The sequence below is a fragment of the Pelophylax lessonae genome (genome assembly GCF_965119305.1).
Source record: "Pelophylax lessonae genome assembly, chromosome: 7".
NCBI lineage: Eukaryota > Metazoa > Chordata > Amphibia > Anura > Ranidae > Pelophylax > Pelophylax lessonae.
The window spans coordinates 40,362,759-40,380,546 of NC_138774.1; the positions used below are offsets into that span (position 1 = coordinate 40,362,759).

At 46.3% G+C, this 17,788-nt stretch overlaps 1 protein-coding gene across 3 annotated transcripts in view; it reads left to right on the forward strand.

Annotated features, from left to right (window-relative positions):
* The window catches only part of LOC309559451 (class I histocompatibility antigen, F10 alpha chain-like), a 751,751-nt gene that overhangs the window by 52,336 nt on the left and 681,627 nt on the right, over positions 1-17,788 (forward strand). For all 3 annotated transcript variants that reach the window (XM_082262719.1, XM_082262718.1, XM_082262721.1), the window contains exons 2-3: positions 195-455; positions 16,302-16,580. In XM_082262719.1, coding sequence (XP_082118845.1) covers positions 195-455; positions 16,302-16,580 — 540 coding nt within the window. The remainder of the gene's footprint in view (positions 1-194; positions 456-16,301; positions 16,581-17,788) is intronic.

The following is a 17,788-nucleotide window of genomic DNA, read 5'->3' on the forward strand; positions in this document are numbered from 1 at the left end:
ATATATATATATATATATACATAGTACTCTTAAACCTCTGCTCCTATATTTTTTACATTCTCTTAAAACTAATGTAGACATAACTTGATGTTCCTATTCAGGGAGTAGTCTGGGTCAGAATGAAAATTTGTATTTATTTTTTGTATACATTATGCTATGTATGATGTTTAGCAGTCTGTATGTCTCTCTATCAGACAGTCACTCTATGCGGTATTATATCACTGGAGTCTCCTCTCCGGGATCCGGACTCCCTGTGTACTCTGTGGTTGGATATGTGGATGATCAGGAGATAACAAATTATAACAGTGACACCCGGCAGAATCTTCCCAAGACTGAGTGGATGAAGAAACTGGGATCTGAATACTGGGAGGAGGAGACGCGACTAGGTTGGTTTGGGGAGAGCGCTTTCAAGCAAAACGTGAAGACAGCAATGAGCCGATTCAACCAGACTGAAGGTGATAAAATGCGTTTATCAATTTTGGTGCAAAGCATTGTAATGCAAAACGGGAGGAAAGATACATTTTATGAGACAAATATTTTACATATTGCAGTTTGATTAATAAATTCCTCCCTCAGAAATGGCTCTGCAGTCATATAAAATATATCAAACATACCATGACCATTTCTTCTACCAAGAGATGTATTTACCAAAGATTGACAAGGCAATTTGGGAAATGAATATTCGTCTCAAGTATTCATTTTAGGATTTAACAGAATTCACCTATTATCGGCAGAATTCAGTCTTTTATGTAGCAATGGCGGCTAGTGCTCTCCATGGGCCGGGGGGGGGGGGAGCAGACGGACCGGACCACACCATACCACCCCCCCCCCCCCCCGGACCACAACAGCCCGCACACCCTAGCATTGCCGCCTGCAAGAGAGCATGCACACAGTCCTTCGTACCTTCGTAAGATCAGAGTCATGCAGCGGCGGCTTCTCCTCAGTCCTCAGTCCCCCGCGTCTCCTCGAGTCCTCCCTCCTCCTCCTCCTCCATGGCCAATGGCATGGGTTCGCCTTCCAGCCAATCGGCAAACGGCTCTCAGACCATTGGCCAGGAAGAGGGTCCATGGGACACTAGTGAATATTCTTTCGCTATTGTCACACAAATGGGTGGACTCGGGGCGCAGAGCCCACCCTTTTCTGAAGCCTATTAGAGCCTCTGGCTCTAATCACATGCTTCAGAAAAAAAAAAAAACCATTGAACTCCATGGACTCATGTTCACTCCATGAACGCCCTGCATGTAGATTAGGGGGCCAGACGCATGGATAGGGGGGCGGCGCCCCTGCGCCCCATATACACCAGCCGCCACTGTTATGTAGGTAGCTTGGCGGCAGGTCTACTATGCCTGTGCACATGGGGGTACCTCTAACATGGAGCACACTCATCAATGCCCAGGACCAGGCGGAGACTGCAGTCATGTGAAAAATCTAACGTTAAGGCAGTTCCCTGACCTAGAGATGAGCCTTTGCACTGTGTGTAGTAAACAAACAGAATTCCTTTGAAAGCTACTTGTCCCATGTCTCTACACACTGTAACTTGTATGCATGTTGCATTAGGAGGGATATGCAGAGCCTGCGCCCACTCCACCAGTCTAGTGTACCTCTGTTACCTCACTCCTAGTAACAGAATGGGGTCCTACCCAGCACATAGCGTGGACCTCATGCATACTCATTAACGGCTTCCTTCCCGTACCTCGAGACCAGGTCATAGATCTCTGTGACGTGGTTTGGATCCAGTTGCTGCTGGATAGCGACTGCTTGGGAGGGAGCCAAGTTACCGACCCCCTCACTATCAGAGGGCCCATCATCATACCAGGCAGCATGCCTAATGACTGGTTGGTTGGAGCTTGTCCTTCTGCTTAGTTACCCACAGTAACTTCACCCCTTTTTCTTATCTTACTGAGTTAACCCTTTGCAGGATTGTGTTACTTCATACTACGTAGTGCATTACAGACCGAAGCTCGTTTGATGCGCCAGAACCCAACATGAACCCCTTTTAGTAACTTCAGACCAGGCTCATGACGGTTAATGTAACTTTAATTAACATGAAGCAGCATACTGTTCAATATGAACAATGTCCTGTCCCTAATTTTAACAAGAATGATTTAGTGGCCCAAGCATACCTCTATAAGGTGAGAGTCCATATTGACATTCTCCATGGCTTGGTAATCCTCTATGATTCCTGGTTTCTTTATCGTTCTTTGACGGACGCAGTCCTCTGATCCATATCAGTAGGGTTATACTGCCCCCTACGGACACTATGCAAAAAAACGTTCAGGCTACGCCTATGGATGTCCGTTTTAATCTGCCTAGTTAGGAGTAAGGACCTAGTTCTCTGGTCCTGGCAAAGTTTTTTTCTAGATAATTTTTTTTTAAGTTAGCTTTCTCTGACAGACGCAGCTCTTCATAGTTTCTTCACCAATGGGTAATGCGCCATCTACAGGAGTAGACTAGGCAGTGAAACTTCTCAGAAACTTTTCACCTGACACGCCTATAGGGGCTGTCCCTCATGACATTACCCCAGACACACTGTGCTCGCTAATCAGTTTCTTGCTGCCTAGTTTAGGAGTAAGACCTAGGTTCCCTGCTGGGACTCCGGTCTCAGTTTTTATTTTCTTTTGGAAAATGTTTGTTTATTTTTCTTTACTCACTATCGCTAGCTAGTGTCAGGGGAATCCTCCTGGTGAACTACAAGCGACAGCCGGAGTGAGGTTTCGCACTGGATAATCTAGATCCCTATGATCTCCCAGCCTGGCCAACGAGTGTGAGCAGGTTGTGGTCCGCCCATGCTTCGCCATGACAGAGCCCCGGTGAATGGGGACAAGCTTGCGAAAGGATGCTTCGCCGGGACGCATCAACCTGGAATGCCCTGAGTTGCAGCGTACCCCTCTTGGCTGGCAGCACCCCCAGTCAGGGTGGGAGGCGAGCTGTTTCGGAGTGGAGCCCCTTGGTCCATGGTATGGTGAGTGATGCAACACCCCCTGTGTCCCTGGGACAGATTTCTGTGGGGGGTGATGTGGGCCCACTCCTGGGGATAGCAGAGCTGTGTCCCTCTGAAAGATCCCCCAGGCCTGTCAGCACAGGTCTGACCCTCCCTGCTCCCGCTGGGGGCACTATAGTGGCGTCTGACGCCTGAGGGGGGGTATTGTGGTTTTTACCTTGTCCTGGGGGGGGGGTCCCTTATGGTGGATTCCCGTGGTGGCCTCATCCCTGGGTGTCCTGAACGCTTGGCGCCGTTTTCGGTCACCATCTTAGGTGTGGGCATAGGCCGCTTCTGTGTAAGGGCAGCGGCCATTTTTACTAGCTCCCTGTGTGTTTGGCGCAGTTTTCGGCCACCATTTTTAAGTGTGGGCATGGTCGCTGTATGGGCGGCAGCTATTTTCCCTGAGCTTCCTATACTTTAACATTAGGCACCATTTTGTGTTAGCCTGTGTGTTAACAGCCACTGCTCGGCCTCTAAGTGTTGTTTTGTCACTTCCTGTCAGGCTTTTTCTGCAAGCTGAAGACAGACACAGCGCTGCTGCTCCAGGGGGTAAAGTGCAGGGGCCTTCTGTCTTGGTGGGCTTTCCTAGGGCACATGTTGCTCCTGCAACCTTAAAGGGGGACTCCGGTGGCAGAGCAGTATAGCGCGGTACAGCGGTACATCCTGTGGCTGCGATTTAAAGGGTCTTTAAAACTGCAAATGGAGTCCCGGGACATGAATTCCCCATCAGACTTTATATGTGCACATGCCGGAACTTCCGGATCGTCATCCCTCATGTCTCTGACAGCAGCAGTAGAAATTCTGGCGTTCACGCTGGATCTTGTGATATTACAAGTTGCTATCCAAAATCGGCCGATGCCCCCTCAGTCCTCTGAATCAGAAGCCTGCTGTGGTTGCCACGGACACTGCCCTCCCTGAGGGATCCCTGTCCAACAAGGAGGAGGAGTCTCCCTCAGCTGTGGAGCGGGAACGCGCTTGGTGGAAGCACTGATTTGATCAGTAAGGGAGACATTGCATGTAGATGATGTGCCTACACAGTCAGGAACAGCGGGTTGTCATCTGCTCCCGCAAAGCCCAGAAGTCGGGTCAGGTTTTTCCTTGTCCCGAAGTTTTTCACTATAGCGTAAATGAGCAATGGCGGAGCATTAGGCGCATGCTAATGGGTCAAGGCGCTTAAGAGCAACTTGAATGCTGAGTCGTTTCCTCCAACTCTAATTGAGCTCGCGGATCACATGGCCCAGGCCATGGTGTACCTGTGTGATGCGGCCCTGGACAAGGCCCCTCTGGTTGCCAGAGTGTCTGCGGTGGGGGTCGCAATACGCCGCATGGTGTGACTAAAGAGCTGGTCAGCGGACCAGGCTTCTAAGAAGGCCGTGGCTGATCTTCCCTTTTTTTGGGTGAACGCCTTTTTTTGGTGACTCTTTGGTTGAGTTAAGCAAAGGTCTAACAGGTGGTAAGAGTACTCCTCTCCCCCAATCCGCGAAGGGTAAGGCGCCTCGCAGTAAGCGGGGGCCTTCCTTCAAGGCTCACAGGGGGCTTTTTCGTGCCTCAGGTGCGCAGGAAAATGCAAACCGTTCAGAGACTCCAGAGGAAACAAGAAGGCTTGGTCAGGTAAGCCCAAGGCCGGTCAGTCCGGTATGACGGACAAGTCCTCCTCTGCATGAAGGGACGCCCTCATCCGGTTCAGGGGTGAAGGGACATTTGCGTTCCATTCGGGAACCCTGGACGTCTCTGATTTCAGACAAATGGGTCCACAAATTGATTCATGCAGGGTACAAGATTGAATTCCGGTCTCGCCCAGCTGACAGGTCTTTTACATCAAATATCTGTCTGTCTCTGGATCGTTTGTCTGATCTCAGGGAGGAAGTGCAGGATCTTCTTGCACAGGGCGTTATTGTCCCGACTCCTCAGCGGGACAGGTTTCAGGGTTTTTACTCAAACCTGTTCACGGTGCCAAGGAAGAAGGGCAAGGTGCGTCCAATTCTGGACCTCGATTCGCTGAACCGCTTTGTGTGGGTACAGAGGTTTCTTTATCGTACATCACGGGACACAGAGCTGGTAATAATAACTATTTGGGTTATACGCCACCTACAGGTGAATGGACACTGGCAACCAATAGACAGAAAGTTCCTCCTATATAACCCCTCACACACAGGAAGAACATCTGTTTTTTCGCCAGTGTCTAAAAGGTGAAGGTCACTGTGGAGAGGTGCTCCACATGTTTGTTATGTTTCAAAGAAGAAGAAAGAAGATTATGCTAACATACCCCAATCAAAGATCATTGAATCTAAGGGGTTAGCTATCGGATCTATCCAAAACAGTCAATGGACTAAAAGGATGGTACCCGAGCTTCGGGAAGCAGATATGAGGTTTTGCCTCTAACGCTGTCCTTTTTAGGCGCTAGACCCAGGTATCCGGACCCATGGAATACCAAACCCCTCCGTGCAGGGTTCTCTACAGGTCCAAGGCCGTGGCCGCTCTTATATAGGGGACCCTGTCCCTGAAGGTCTTTAACCACTTACCCACCAGGCCTATTTCTGACACTTTTTGTTTAAAAGTTAAAATCAGTATTTTTTCCTAGAAAACTACTTAGAACCCCCAAACATTATATATATATATATATATATATATATATATATATATATATATATATATATATATATATATATTTTTAGCAAAGACTCTGGAGAATAAAATGGCGGTAATTGCAATATTTTTTGTCACGCGTTATTTGCGCAGCGATCTTTAAAACGCCATTTTTGTGGAAAAAATTACGAAAAATCACATTTCATTGCATTTAAAAAAGACTAAACAGTAAAGTTTGCCCATTTATTTTGTATATTGTGAAAGATGATGTCACGCTGAGTAAATAGATACCCAACATGTTACGATTTAAAATTGCGCACATCCGTGGGATGGCGCAAAACTACGGTCAATAGAAATCTCAATAGGCGACGCTTTAAAAATGTTTAATGTAAACGGTTACCAGTTTAGATTTAGAGTGTAGCTCTTTTTTTAAATTATTGCTCACGCTCTGGCGATCGCGGCGATACCTCACATGTGTGGTTTGAACAGTGATTTCATTCGCGGCTCGACTTCCATATGCGTTTTCTTTCGTGCGCGAGCTAAAATTTAATTATTTTTTTTCCTATTTATTTTATTTTGTTTTTTTTTTAACTTTATCACAGGTTTTAAAAAAAAAAAGAAATCTGATCACTTTTATTGCTGTCACAAGCAATGTAAACATCCCTTGTGACACCAATATGCAATGACAGGTACTCTTTATGGAGGGATCGAGGGTCCCTAGACCCCTCCACTACACTTCCATGTATTCAAAATGCCGCAAACTGCATTTTTTAATACACTCGTTTTTTGAATTTGCCGCCTTTAGCAGCCTCCGGGTTACGTCATCGGAGACCCGATTGAAGCTGCTTCCGGCTTTGATCGGGACTCCATCCAGCCGGCTGACGTGCCGGCTGGGTGCTCGGGTCTCCCGGTGGGACGGGAGACCTAGGCAAAGCCGCGGAAGGCGGCAGGAGGGAGGGGGGACGTCCCCTCCTGCTCGCCGGGGTAACGACCAAGCGCATCGGTCGTTAACGCTGGAAAGCCGACCGCCAGCTCTAAACAACGGTACCGGGGTGATGCCTCTAGGTAGAGGCATCACCCCGGTATAACACCGCAAAGTTAGCCGACGTAAGTGTTTAACCACTTAAGCCCCGGAGGATTTGGCTGCTAAACGACCAGGGGCTATTTTGCGATTCGGCACTGCGTGACTTTAACGGACAATTGCGCGGTCGTGCGACGCTGTACCTAAACGAATTTGGCGTCCTTTTTTTCCCACAAACAGAGCTTTCTTTTGGTGGTATTTGATCACCTGTGCGATTTTTTGATCACACGCTATAAACAAAAAAAGAGTGTCAATTTTGCAAAAATAGCAATATTTTTCCCTTTTTTTTTATATGAAATTCCCCCCCAAAAAAATGTAAAAATCAAAATTTTTTAACATTTTCGGCCAATTTGTTTTATGCTACCTATGTTTGGTAAAAAAAATCGCAAAAAGCGTATTTTGATTGGTTTGCGCAAAAGTTATTGCGTTTACTGACTAAGGGAAAGATTTTTGTCATTTTTGTTGGTTTTTTTTTTAACGCGTAATGGCGGCGATCTGCGATTTTTTTTTGCGGTACTGCGACATTGGGGCGGACAGATCGGACCCTTGACTGACATTTTTGACACTTTTGGGGTTACCAGTGACATTTCTACAGTAATCAGTGCTATATATATGCACTGTTACTGTAAAAATACACTGGTAGTGAAGGGGTTAACTTTATTTGAGAGGGAGGGGCTGTGTGTGTCCCTAGGGGCGTGATTCTAACTGTGATTGGCTGTGGCTTCAGCTGTATGCAGAGTGATCAATGGATCTACATAGTAGATCCATATGATCAGCTCTCATACAGAGGGGAGAATGACAGGCAGCTTGTTTACACAAGCTGCCTGACTTTCTCCCTCTCCCCCGCCGATCGCAGAGTGGCCGGCGGACATCGGGTCCGCCGGTCACACGCGCGGGGGGGTCCGTGACCACGCGGGAGTGGGAGCGCGCCTCCAGCGGCGCGCGCGCGTGCTCCCTAGACCCTCACAAGCTAGTGACGTAGCCCTACGTCACTTTGCCTGTGAGGGGCTGACCGCCGACGTAGATCGGCGTGCGGCGGTCGGCAAGTGGTTAAGGCTATGCTCACCGTGAGTAGTGAAGATTGGAATCTTGCTTATAGCAGTTTCCTGCGACAGGACTGGTGAGTCCATTTTAAATATTTACACAGCAAACAAAAAACCTGCAAGGGTTAAAAAAATGTTATGCACTGTTCCCTTTATTAAGATTACAGAGACCTGTGCCAAGTGTATTTTTGCTTGTATTTACATAAGAGCAGGTTAATGCAAAGTATGTTTAAAGCATATTGTTACTGTGTTTCTTACCCTGAGCCGATCACCTGAAAGGTATCAGCTGTGACAAATAAGATTCAGCCTAAACTGCTCTCTCCCCCATTTGTTTGTTGTGTTAGCCCTGGCGCATAAGTGTTTGCATGTTCGCATGTTCCCATGTTCGCCTCTGCTGCAGCCTACGGCCACATCACCCTGAACGCGCCCAATCTTGTCTGGTTTTAGAAGCTAAGCAGGGTCAAGCCTGGTTAGTACCTGGATGGGAGACCACCTGGGAATACCGGGTGCTGTAATTGCGTTTCACGTGTTTATGGCATTCGCCCGTTCGCATGCGCAGGAAACTACGCATTTAAATCTAGGCGCTTGCAGCATGGTGGGTGTGTTCTAACATGGTTTGGCGTGCGCATGGATGCCACACACCATGCCGCACATGCTTGTAAAGAGCACGTTCTGCAAGGAGCTGTTTCCAACACACTAGCCTCTGCCAGGCTGAAAGGGAACACAGAGCAGCAGCAGCTGGGTTGCGTGGGTCATTGTGGGTGTATGTTACTGGCACTAATAGGTCCTGTATCTTTGGTACTCAGTGTTGTGTGCATTAGGCTGAATAAGCTTAGCACAGACCTTGAGTACACTTTAAAGGGAGTACCTCAAGATTTTCTTGCTATAAAGCAATGTCTTCCCAAAAAAGGGCTGGAGGGAGCACAGTTGGAAAAGGCACTGTAATGCCACCGTCAGGCGCTACAGGCCCTAGACATGCTTTCACTGTGTCTACTCCTCCTGATAAGCCACAGGTAAATAGCCAATCTGAACCATTACGGTTGTCAGGCATAGTAGTTACTCCGTGTACTTCTGCCACAGCCTATGTTACCAAGGACAATTTGGCATTGGCATTAACCAGCCTAGAGGCACGATTAAATGCACCACATGGAGGAAGGAAGCGGGTTAATCCCCCTCTCCTGAGCCGCCCCCATGAATCTGTTCAGGATTGGGCAGAGGATGTGGAAGATGTAGCTGAGGGTGACCCTGTAGATCAGGGGTCTTCAAACTATGGCCCTCCAGTTGTTCGGAAACTACAATTCCCATCATGCCTAGTCATGTCTGTGAAGGTCAGATTTTTACTATGCCTCATGGGATGTGTAGTTCTACAACAGCTGGAGGGCCGTAGTTTGAGGATCCCTGCTGTAGATGGTCAAGCTGAAAGTTACTCTTCCGGGGAGTCAGAGGAATCTCTATCAGCCTCTCAATCCCAGAGATTGTTTATCCAGTCTCTTGCTGAGATGGTCCGGGCTGAGTTTAAACTCCCACCCCTTGAGTCAAATGAAAACTCTTTTTCCTCCCTTAGCTCACTGCCCCCTCCTCAGAGTCCTCCGTCATTTCCCATGCATCCACCCTTGGAACAAGAAGTGTATAATGACTGGAATCATCCAGATAGGGTGTTTGTTCCTTCTAAAAGGTTTACAATGTTATATCCTATGGAGGATACGTTTTCTAAGAGATGGAAAATTCCCACTGTGGATGCAGCCATTTCTTTGGTTAACAAGAATTTTAACCTGTCCTGGGGATCATGCCCAGGTTTTTAAAGATCCAGCTAAGAAGTTGGAATCTTTGCTAAAAGCCTCCTTTGCGGTTGCAGATTCTGCAGTACAACCAGCAGTAGCAGCCATTGGAGTGTGTCAGTCTTTGAAAGACCGCATAAGCGAGGGTCCAAGACAGTTCCTTCTCAAGGAGAGTCCGTGGAAGATCTCTCAGATCTACCTCGCACTTTGTGTTTTGCAGTAGATGCTCTTACGGACTCCATAAGGCAAATGTCACGGGTTGCTCTGATGACCGTGCATAGGCGCAGAATCCTTTGGTTAAAGAGCTGATCTGCGGAATTACCATGTTTAAAAAAAAATAATAATTCTGGCTAGCTTCATCTTTCAGGGAAAACGCCTTTTTGGTGATGATCTGGATATGTATATCCAAAAGATCTTGGGGGAGAAGAGTATGTTGCTACCCATAAAGCGGATGAGCAGGCATCCATCCTTTAAGATCCCAGCATACATAATACCAGTGCTTCTAGTTCCAGGCAGTGGCGACGGCATCAACCGTCTCTATCCGGACCCAAGTCTTCGAGGCAAGGTCAGAAAAAGCCTTGGGCCTAGAGATCACTAAGTCCTCTCAGTGAAGGGGCGCCCCCACTCACCTGGGTGGGGGGGAAGGCTTCGGCAGTTCTCAGGGGCATGGGTGGAGTGGATTCAAGACAACTGGGTTGTCTCCACCATTTCACAGGGATACAAGCTGGAATTTCGGATATTCCTGCATACTCGGATTGTGAGGTCAAGTATACCAACAGATCCCGTAAAAGAAAGCTCTCTCTTTCAGGCATTGGACCAGCTAAGAGCTCAGAGGGTGATAACCGAGGTTCCAGAAAACAAAGGTTCAAGGGTTTTTACTCAGACCTATTTGTAATCCCCAAACCAAACGGAGATGTGAGCCCTATTTTGGATCTCAAGGCACTGAATCAGTTTCTGAACGTTCGTTCTTTCCGCAGGGAATCAATTCATTCAGTCGTAACCTCCCTGCAGGGATAGAAATTCCTAGCATCCATAGACATTAACCACTTAAGCCCCGGAAGATTTTACCCCCTTCCTAACCAGGGCCTATTTTGCGATCGTGCGACGCTGTAACTAAACGAATTTGACGTCCTTTTTTTCCCACAAACAGAGCTTTCTTTTGGTGGTATTTGATCACCTGTGCGATTTTTTGATCATGCGCTATAAACAAAAAAAGAGCGTCAATTTTGCAAAAATAACAATATTTTTCACATTTTTTTTATATGAAATTCCCCCAAAAAAATGTAAAAAATCAAATTTCTTTTAACATTTTAGGCCAATTTGTTTTATGCTACATGTTTGGTAAAAAAAATCGCAAAAAGCGTATTTTGAGTGGTTTGCGCGAAAGTTATTGTGTTTACTAAGGGAAAGATTTTTGTAATTTTTGTTGTTTTTTTTTTTTAACGAGTAATGGCGGCGATCTGCGATTTTTTTTTTTTGCGGGACTGTGACATTGCGGCGAACAGATCGGACCCTTGACTGACATTTTTGACACTTTTGGGTTTACCAGTGACATTACTACAGTAATCAGTGCTATACATATGCACTGTTACTGTAAAAATGGCACGGAAGGGGTTAACTTTATTTGAGAGGGAGGGGTTAAGAGTGTCCCTAGGGGTGTGATTCTAACTGTGATTGGATGTGGCTTGATGTGTAAGAACAGAGATCAACGGTCCTACATAGCAGAACCGTATGATCTCCATTCTTACACAGGGAAGAATGACAGGCGGCTTTGTTTACATTAGCCGCCTGCCTTTCTCCCACTGTAACGGACAATCGCGAGTGCCCGGCGGACTTCGGGTCCACCAGGCACACGCACGTGGGGGGTCCGTGAGCAAGCGGGAGCGCGCCTCCGGCGGCTCCCGCTCGCTCACCTAGAGCCTCACAGGCTAGCGACGTAGTCCTACGTTACTTTGCCTGTGAGGGGCTGACCGCCGCAGTAAATAGTCGTGCGGCGGTCGGCAATCGGTTAAGAATGCATATCTTCATGTGCCTACATTTCAGACCCATCAAAGGTTCCTTCCTTTGCGATTGGAAACCATCGCTGTCAGTTTGTGGCCCTGCCCTTCGGGTTGGCCACAGCACCAAGAGTGTTCACAAAGATCCTAGCTCCAGTATTGGCTGTTCTAAGGTCCCGAGGGATATCAATAATAGGATATCTGGACGATCTATTAATAATAGTTTAATCAGCGTCAGCTCTAAGCCAAAATATCCTTCAGACTATACATTTGTATGAAGCGTCTGGGTTGGATACTGAACTTAGCAAAGTCAGCATTAGAGGCAGTCCAGCGTCTGGAATAGCTGGGACTTCTTCTCGACGCGGTGCAGGCAAAGGTATACTTGCCAGCAAGATGGTCTCAGACCTGAAGGATCAGGTTCGATCTTTATTAAGACTGAGATATCCGTCTATATGTCTTTGCATGATGTTACTGGGGAAGATTCTTTTCTATGTCATGTTATTGGAGATCCAGACTACAGGGATGTCCTGTCAGTATTCAGTCCGACAACTTGACCCTAAGGGCTTATATCAACCATCAGGGTGGCACCAGGAGCCAGTCGGTTCAAAAGAGGTGAACCATGTCCTATCATGGGTAGAGAGGTATGTTCTTTGTCTGTCAGCATGTTTTTCTTTCCAGGGGTGGACAACTGGCAGGCGGATTTTTTTTAAGTTGCCAGCAGCTGTGTCCAATGGAATGGTCCCTACACCCCAAAGTGTTTTGGCTGATCTGTCAAGGTTGGGGTACTCCCAATGTAGATCTATTGGCATCCAGGTTCAACAACAAGCTGGACAACTTTGTCTCCAGTTCCAAGGATCCGATCGCGATCGGAATAGGCGCTCTAGTGACTCTTTGGTCTAGGCTCAACCTGATTTATGCATTTCCACCAGTTCAACGTCTACCTCGGCTGCTGAACAGGTTACAGGTGAAGGGGACCCTGCTTTACGGTCCTTGAATTTGACGGTCTGGCTATTGAAACCAGAATAGCTGGCCACATCGATTAATGCTGGGAAGCCCATTTCTAGGAGAATCTATTACAGAGTTTGGAAGGCCTATATTTCTTGGTGTGAATCCAAGAAATGGCATCCACGAAAGTATGCTATTGGGAGAATTCTTGCCTTTCTTCAATTAGGGGTGGACTTGAAATTGGCCTTAGGAACCATTAAAGGACAAGTCTCCGCCTTGTCAATTTTTTTTTCCCAGAGACCGTTTGGTTCAAACTTTTTTGCAAGTTGTGATTCGCATGGTTCCGCCAGTTAAACCACCCCTATGTACTTGGGACTTGAATCTGGTTCTCTCGGCCTTGCAGAAGCAGCCTTTTGAGCCTATGGGGCATATTCCCTTACTACTGCTGTTGAGGAAGCTGTTTTTTTGATTGCTATAACCTCAGCTAGAAGGGTGTCGGAGTTAGCTGCTCTTTTGTGTAAAGAACCCTTTCTATTTCTGCATAAGGATAAGGTTGTTTTTTGTCCTCATCCTTTTTTTCTCCCTAAGGTAGTTTCTGGTTTTCACTTAAACCAGGACATTGTTCCTTCCTATTTTCCAAATCCTCAGTCTACTGAGGAAAGGTTGTTACATTCTCTTGAAGTTGTACGCGCAGTTAAAGTCTATTTAACCAAGTCAGCATAGATCCCTAATACTGATGCTTTCTTTATATTGCCAGATGGGCCTAAGAAAGGCCAGGCGGCAACTTCTTCCACTAGTTCTAGGTGGATTTGTCAGGTCATTTCTCAAGCTTATGGCTTGAAGGGTAAGGGTCTGCCTTTTATCTTAAAGGCCCACTCTACCAGAAGGGTAAGTGCTTCATGGGCAGTGCACCATCAAGTATCTTGGCCCAAATATGCAAAGCTGCTACCTGGTCTTCAGTTTATACGTTCACAAAGTTCTACCAAGTGGACATAAGGGCCCGTGAAGGGGCTCAATTTGGTAGTAGCATGTTGCAAGCAGCTGTATAGTCCTACTTTTTTGCCCAAGTTTGGGACTCTGTGTTCCCTCCCCTCAAGGGCATTGCTTTAGGACATCCCAAATAGTTATTATTACCAGCTCTGTGTCTCGTGATGTACGATAAAGAAAATTGAATTTTTCCTACAGCTTACCTGTAAAATCCTTTTCTTGGAGTACATCACGGGACACAGAGCTCCCTCCCCTCTCTTGTCTGGGATCTTTATTGCTTGCTTCAAAAACTGATGTTCTTCATGTGTGTGAGGGGTTACTGTATATAGGAGGAACTTCCTGTCTATTGGTTGACAGTGTCCATTCACCTGTAGGTGGAGTATAACCCAAATAGTTATTATTACCAGCTCTGTGTCCCGTGATGTACTCCAAGAAAAGGATTTTACAGGTAAGCTGTAGGAAAAATCCTATTTTTGGATGGAATCCATCTGGTCGGTGGGGGCGTCTTTGCAACAGGGAGACTTTCTGGCCTCCATCGATTTAAAGGATGCGTATCTGCACATCCCTATTGAGGGTCACCAACGGTATCTCCGTTTCGCGGTGGCGGGGGAGCACTATCAATTTGTGGCATTGCCCTTTGGTCTAGCTGCTGCTCCCAGAGTCTTCACCAAGGTTTTGACCCCGGTGGACTTTTGTTTATTGGCTTTTTGCACTTTGCACACTGGACTTTTATATCTATATATTTTCTCTTTTCTATAAGTATTATATTATATTTACCACTTTATTAGCACTATTGGCACTCTAATATTATGTCAAATATAATATTTTGGGTTTTTAATAATTTAAGCACAAATTAATTAATTTAATATTTTTTATTTGCGCAACACTATATATTTATTTCAATTAGGCACACATACGTACACATACAAGATGTCTGTAAGAGCAAGAATAATCATGAATATACCGTATATACTCGAGTATAAGCCGACCCGAATATAAGCTGAGGCCCCTAATTTTACCACAAAAAAGTGGGAAAACTTATTGACACGAGTATAAGCCTAGGATGGAAAATGCAGCAGCTACTGGACCACCACGAGACACAATACAGGAGATGGTTCAGGCATGGTACAGGAGATGGCGCAGGTCATGGTACAGGCATGGCACAGATGATGGTACAGGCATGGCAGGGGTGATGGTACAGGTGATGGTACAGGAGATGGTATAGGCATGGCACAGGTGATGGTATAGGCATGGCACAGTAGGTACAGGCATTGCACAGTAGGTACATGCATGGCACAGGAGATGCAGTGCTGCGGGCATGGTACAGGAGAATGTCCTGTACCATGCCCCCATCACTGCATGAGGAAATGCAGGGGCTGCGGAGGAGTCTCACTTACCTGTCGGTGAGGCGCCTTAAATTTAAAAATGGCGCCGCCCGGTGCCAACACGTCACCGCACATGCGCCGCCGATGCCCGGGAAAGCCCGTACACGTTCGGCTATGGTGACATGTCGGCGCCGGGTGGCGCCATTTTTAAAAAGTAAGTGAGCCAGTGACTTGAGTATAAGCCGAGGGGGGCTTTTTCAGCATTAAAAAACATGCTGAAAAAAAAACTCGGCTTATACTTGAGTATATACGGTATATATTTTTTTCTTAATGGCGGGAATTGAGGACTGGGGTGACATGAGATGACGTGTGCATACGTAGGTGTAGGCACACCCTCACACTAAGAGATACAAAGTATATTTAACTATAATATGAAAGATTATGAAAACGACTATTAAGTAAAAAATTTCAGTCAATGATGTGTGTGGGCATGTGTGTACAAGCATGTATGTCGAAATCCTCAGAAAGACCTGTGGAACAGGGGACTCTGGACACTATATGATGGGGGGGCCTGGTATGGTTCAGGAAGAGGACTGCTGGCTCATACCCCCGTCCTGGTCTGCCAGGCTGAATGCTTGGATAACGGTCTGGTATACATTTTGGGGGAACCCCATGCCATTTTTTTTGGCGTGGTGTTTCCCTTAAAATCCATACAAGACCAAAGGTCTAGCTTTTGCCGTCTCCTTAACATTCAATGACTCATCTCTGCTACTGACAGCATGGATGAGTCACTGGTTGTTAGGAAACTGGTGGGTGCTGACTCTTACAGCCCATTCACACTGCCGCGACAGGATTTTGTGGGGCGACCTGTGAAGTCGCGGTGCACGCTGTGCACCACGACCTTGGCGCGACTTGCACGGACTTCATATAATTGAAGTCAATGCAAGTCGCCTCCAGGTCGCCCCAAAGAAGTACAGGACCCTTTTTCTAAGTCGGAGCGACTTGTGTCGCTCCTATTAGAATGGGTCCTGTACTATTCAATGGCAAGCGACCGACTGCAACTTGTCAGGCGACCAAGTCGCCTGACAAGTCGCGCTAGTGTGAATGGACCCTTAAACCAAAGCCCAGGAAACTGGTTAAAAAGAGGGGGAAAAAACACACTGGAAAGCATTAAAATGCATAATAAATGTGTAAATGGGCATGCAGAAACACATCCTGAGTGCAGTTTTGTGGTGCTATGTGTCCTAAAGGTTCAAGTGTCATAAGCTGTCAGTACATATTGCAGACTTTGCAAAACTGTTTTGGCGGATTGATGAAAATAAATGTTTATCAGGTCAAGACAGGAAATCCATGATCTGTCATCCTTTCAATGCTGGCATTAAGTCAGTGACTTCTCTGTATTGTAGTGTCTTGTTACATGCTGAGGTTGTGTATCTAAGTACAGGCACTCTACACTTCTATGCCATGTGTATATATATCCCATATGTATTAAACCTACATCAACACACACAGTATTATACATAGCAGCACACATGCCCTGCTCTTGCTTTGTAACATCTTCCTCTTCTCTCTGCAGGGATCCATATCCTCCAGAGGATGTACGGCTGTGAGCTGAGAGATGACGGCACTACTGCAGGGTATCAGCAGTACGGATATGATGGGAGAGATTTCATGTATCTGGACACACAGAGATGGATCTTCATCCCGACCATGAATGAGGCTCAGATCTCCACACAGAGATGGAACAGTCCGGAGTTCAGGTTGGGGGAGAGAGACAAGAATTATCTGGAGAATGAATGTATAGAATGGCTGAAGAAACACATCAACAATGGGAGAGAAGATCTGGAGAAGAGAGGTGACGGTGTTCAACACTATATTTACACTATATAAGTTATACCCATAGGCATGCATACAGGGTTTACAGTGTTTTTCCAGGCGCACCCTAATCACCCTGTGCAGTGCTAATTTCCCCTGTTTCCTGGCACCCCTGCAGTGCGGCCAGATTCTCTCCTCTCCCAGTATGTTTCAGAATTGAGAGTGGGGGAAGGGGCCAGTAAATATTTTATTTTCCAGCCACTTCCTTTTCTGAATGCACACTGTGAGTGATCTGTACAGGTCACTTCTGTGTTAATTCTTAACTGAAGCATAGTGAATTGTTTACTATGCTGCAGTTTGTGAATGAACAGGAAGCTGCTTAGCACAGAGCACTTCCCATTCGTTCACTGTCAAGTGTGGTTGAGGCTGCAGAGAAAGGTACTGGGGAAGCTCTGGCCTCAGTCCCTTTCAAAAGTGACATGTTCGAGGTCTGTTTAGACCCCTGATATTTCACCAAAACCTCCCAACAGGGCTCCTAAAAAAATGGTAAAAAAAAAATATCGTATAAAATAGTTTTTAAAAATAAAATTAAAAAAAATAAAAAATACTGAGACCAATCTCTGCTCTACTGACACCGTCCACTGCTCTGCTGATATACACGCATGTATGTTTATGCTATGTGGTGCACATCCTTATGCAATAGGCTGCACACACCAATGGTTATACCTGCACACTGCACTGTGTAGGCACAGAACAATATATGCACATTTTATGTACAGATAACACAATAAACACATTGTAAATACACACTATACTATTTACGCATTAGGTGTGATTTGCTACACTACACTAGAAATACTATTATACACACACAGATTATACTGTATATACATTGGAACAATTCATAAAGAGTGTCTAAGACACTCTTTAGAATTCCGAAGTGCCAAAGGTATATAAATTTGGGACACAAAATAATATATATGATGAAAATGTCCATACTGAAGCTTGTCCTCTGTGCAGCCAAGCTTCCGCTGAATGCTGCAGAAGTCACACAGACAGCTCAGTTGCAGGGGAATTTGTATTGCAGTGGGCGGGGCCTGTTGGATATTTACAGACATTATTACCCCATCAGGTCCACACACCATATGTTTCACAACAGGCAGTGGATTGATCCTTAACCAATAGACAGTCTGCTATTGGCTATAGATTCCACCCACTGCCTGCCGCCATTCTCAAGGAGAGAGCGGA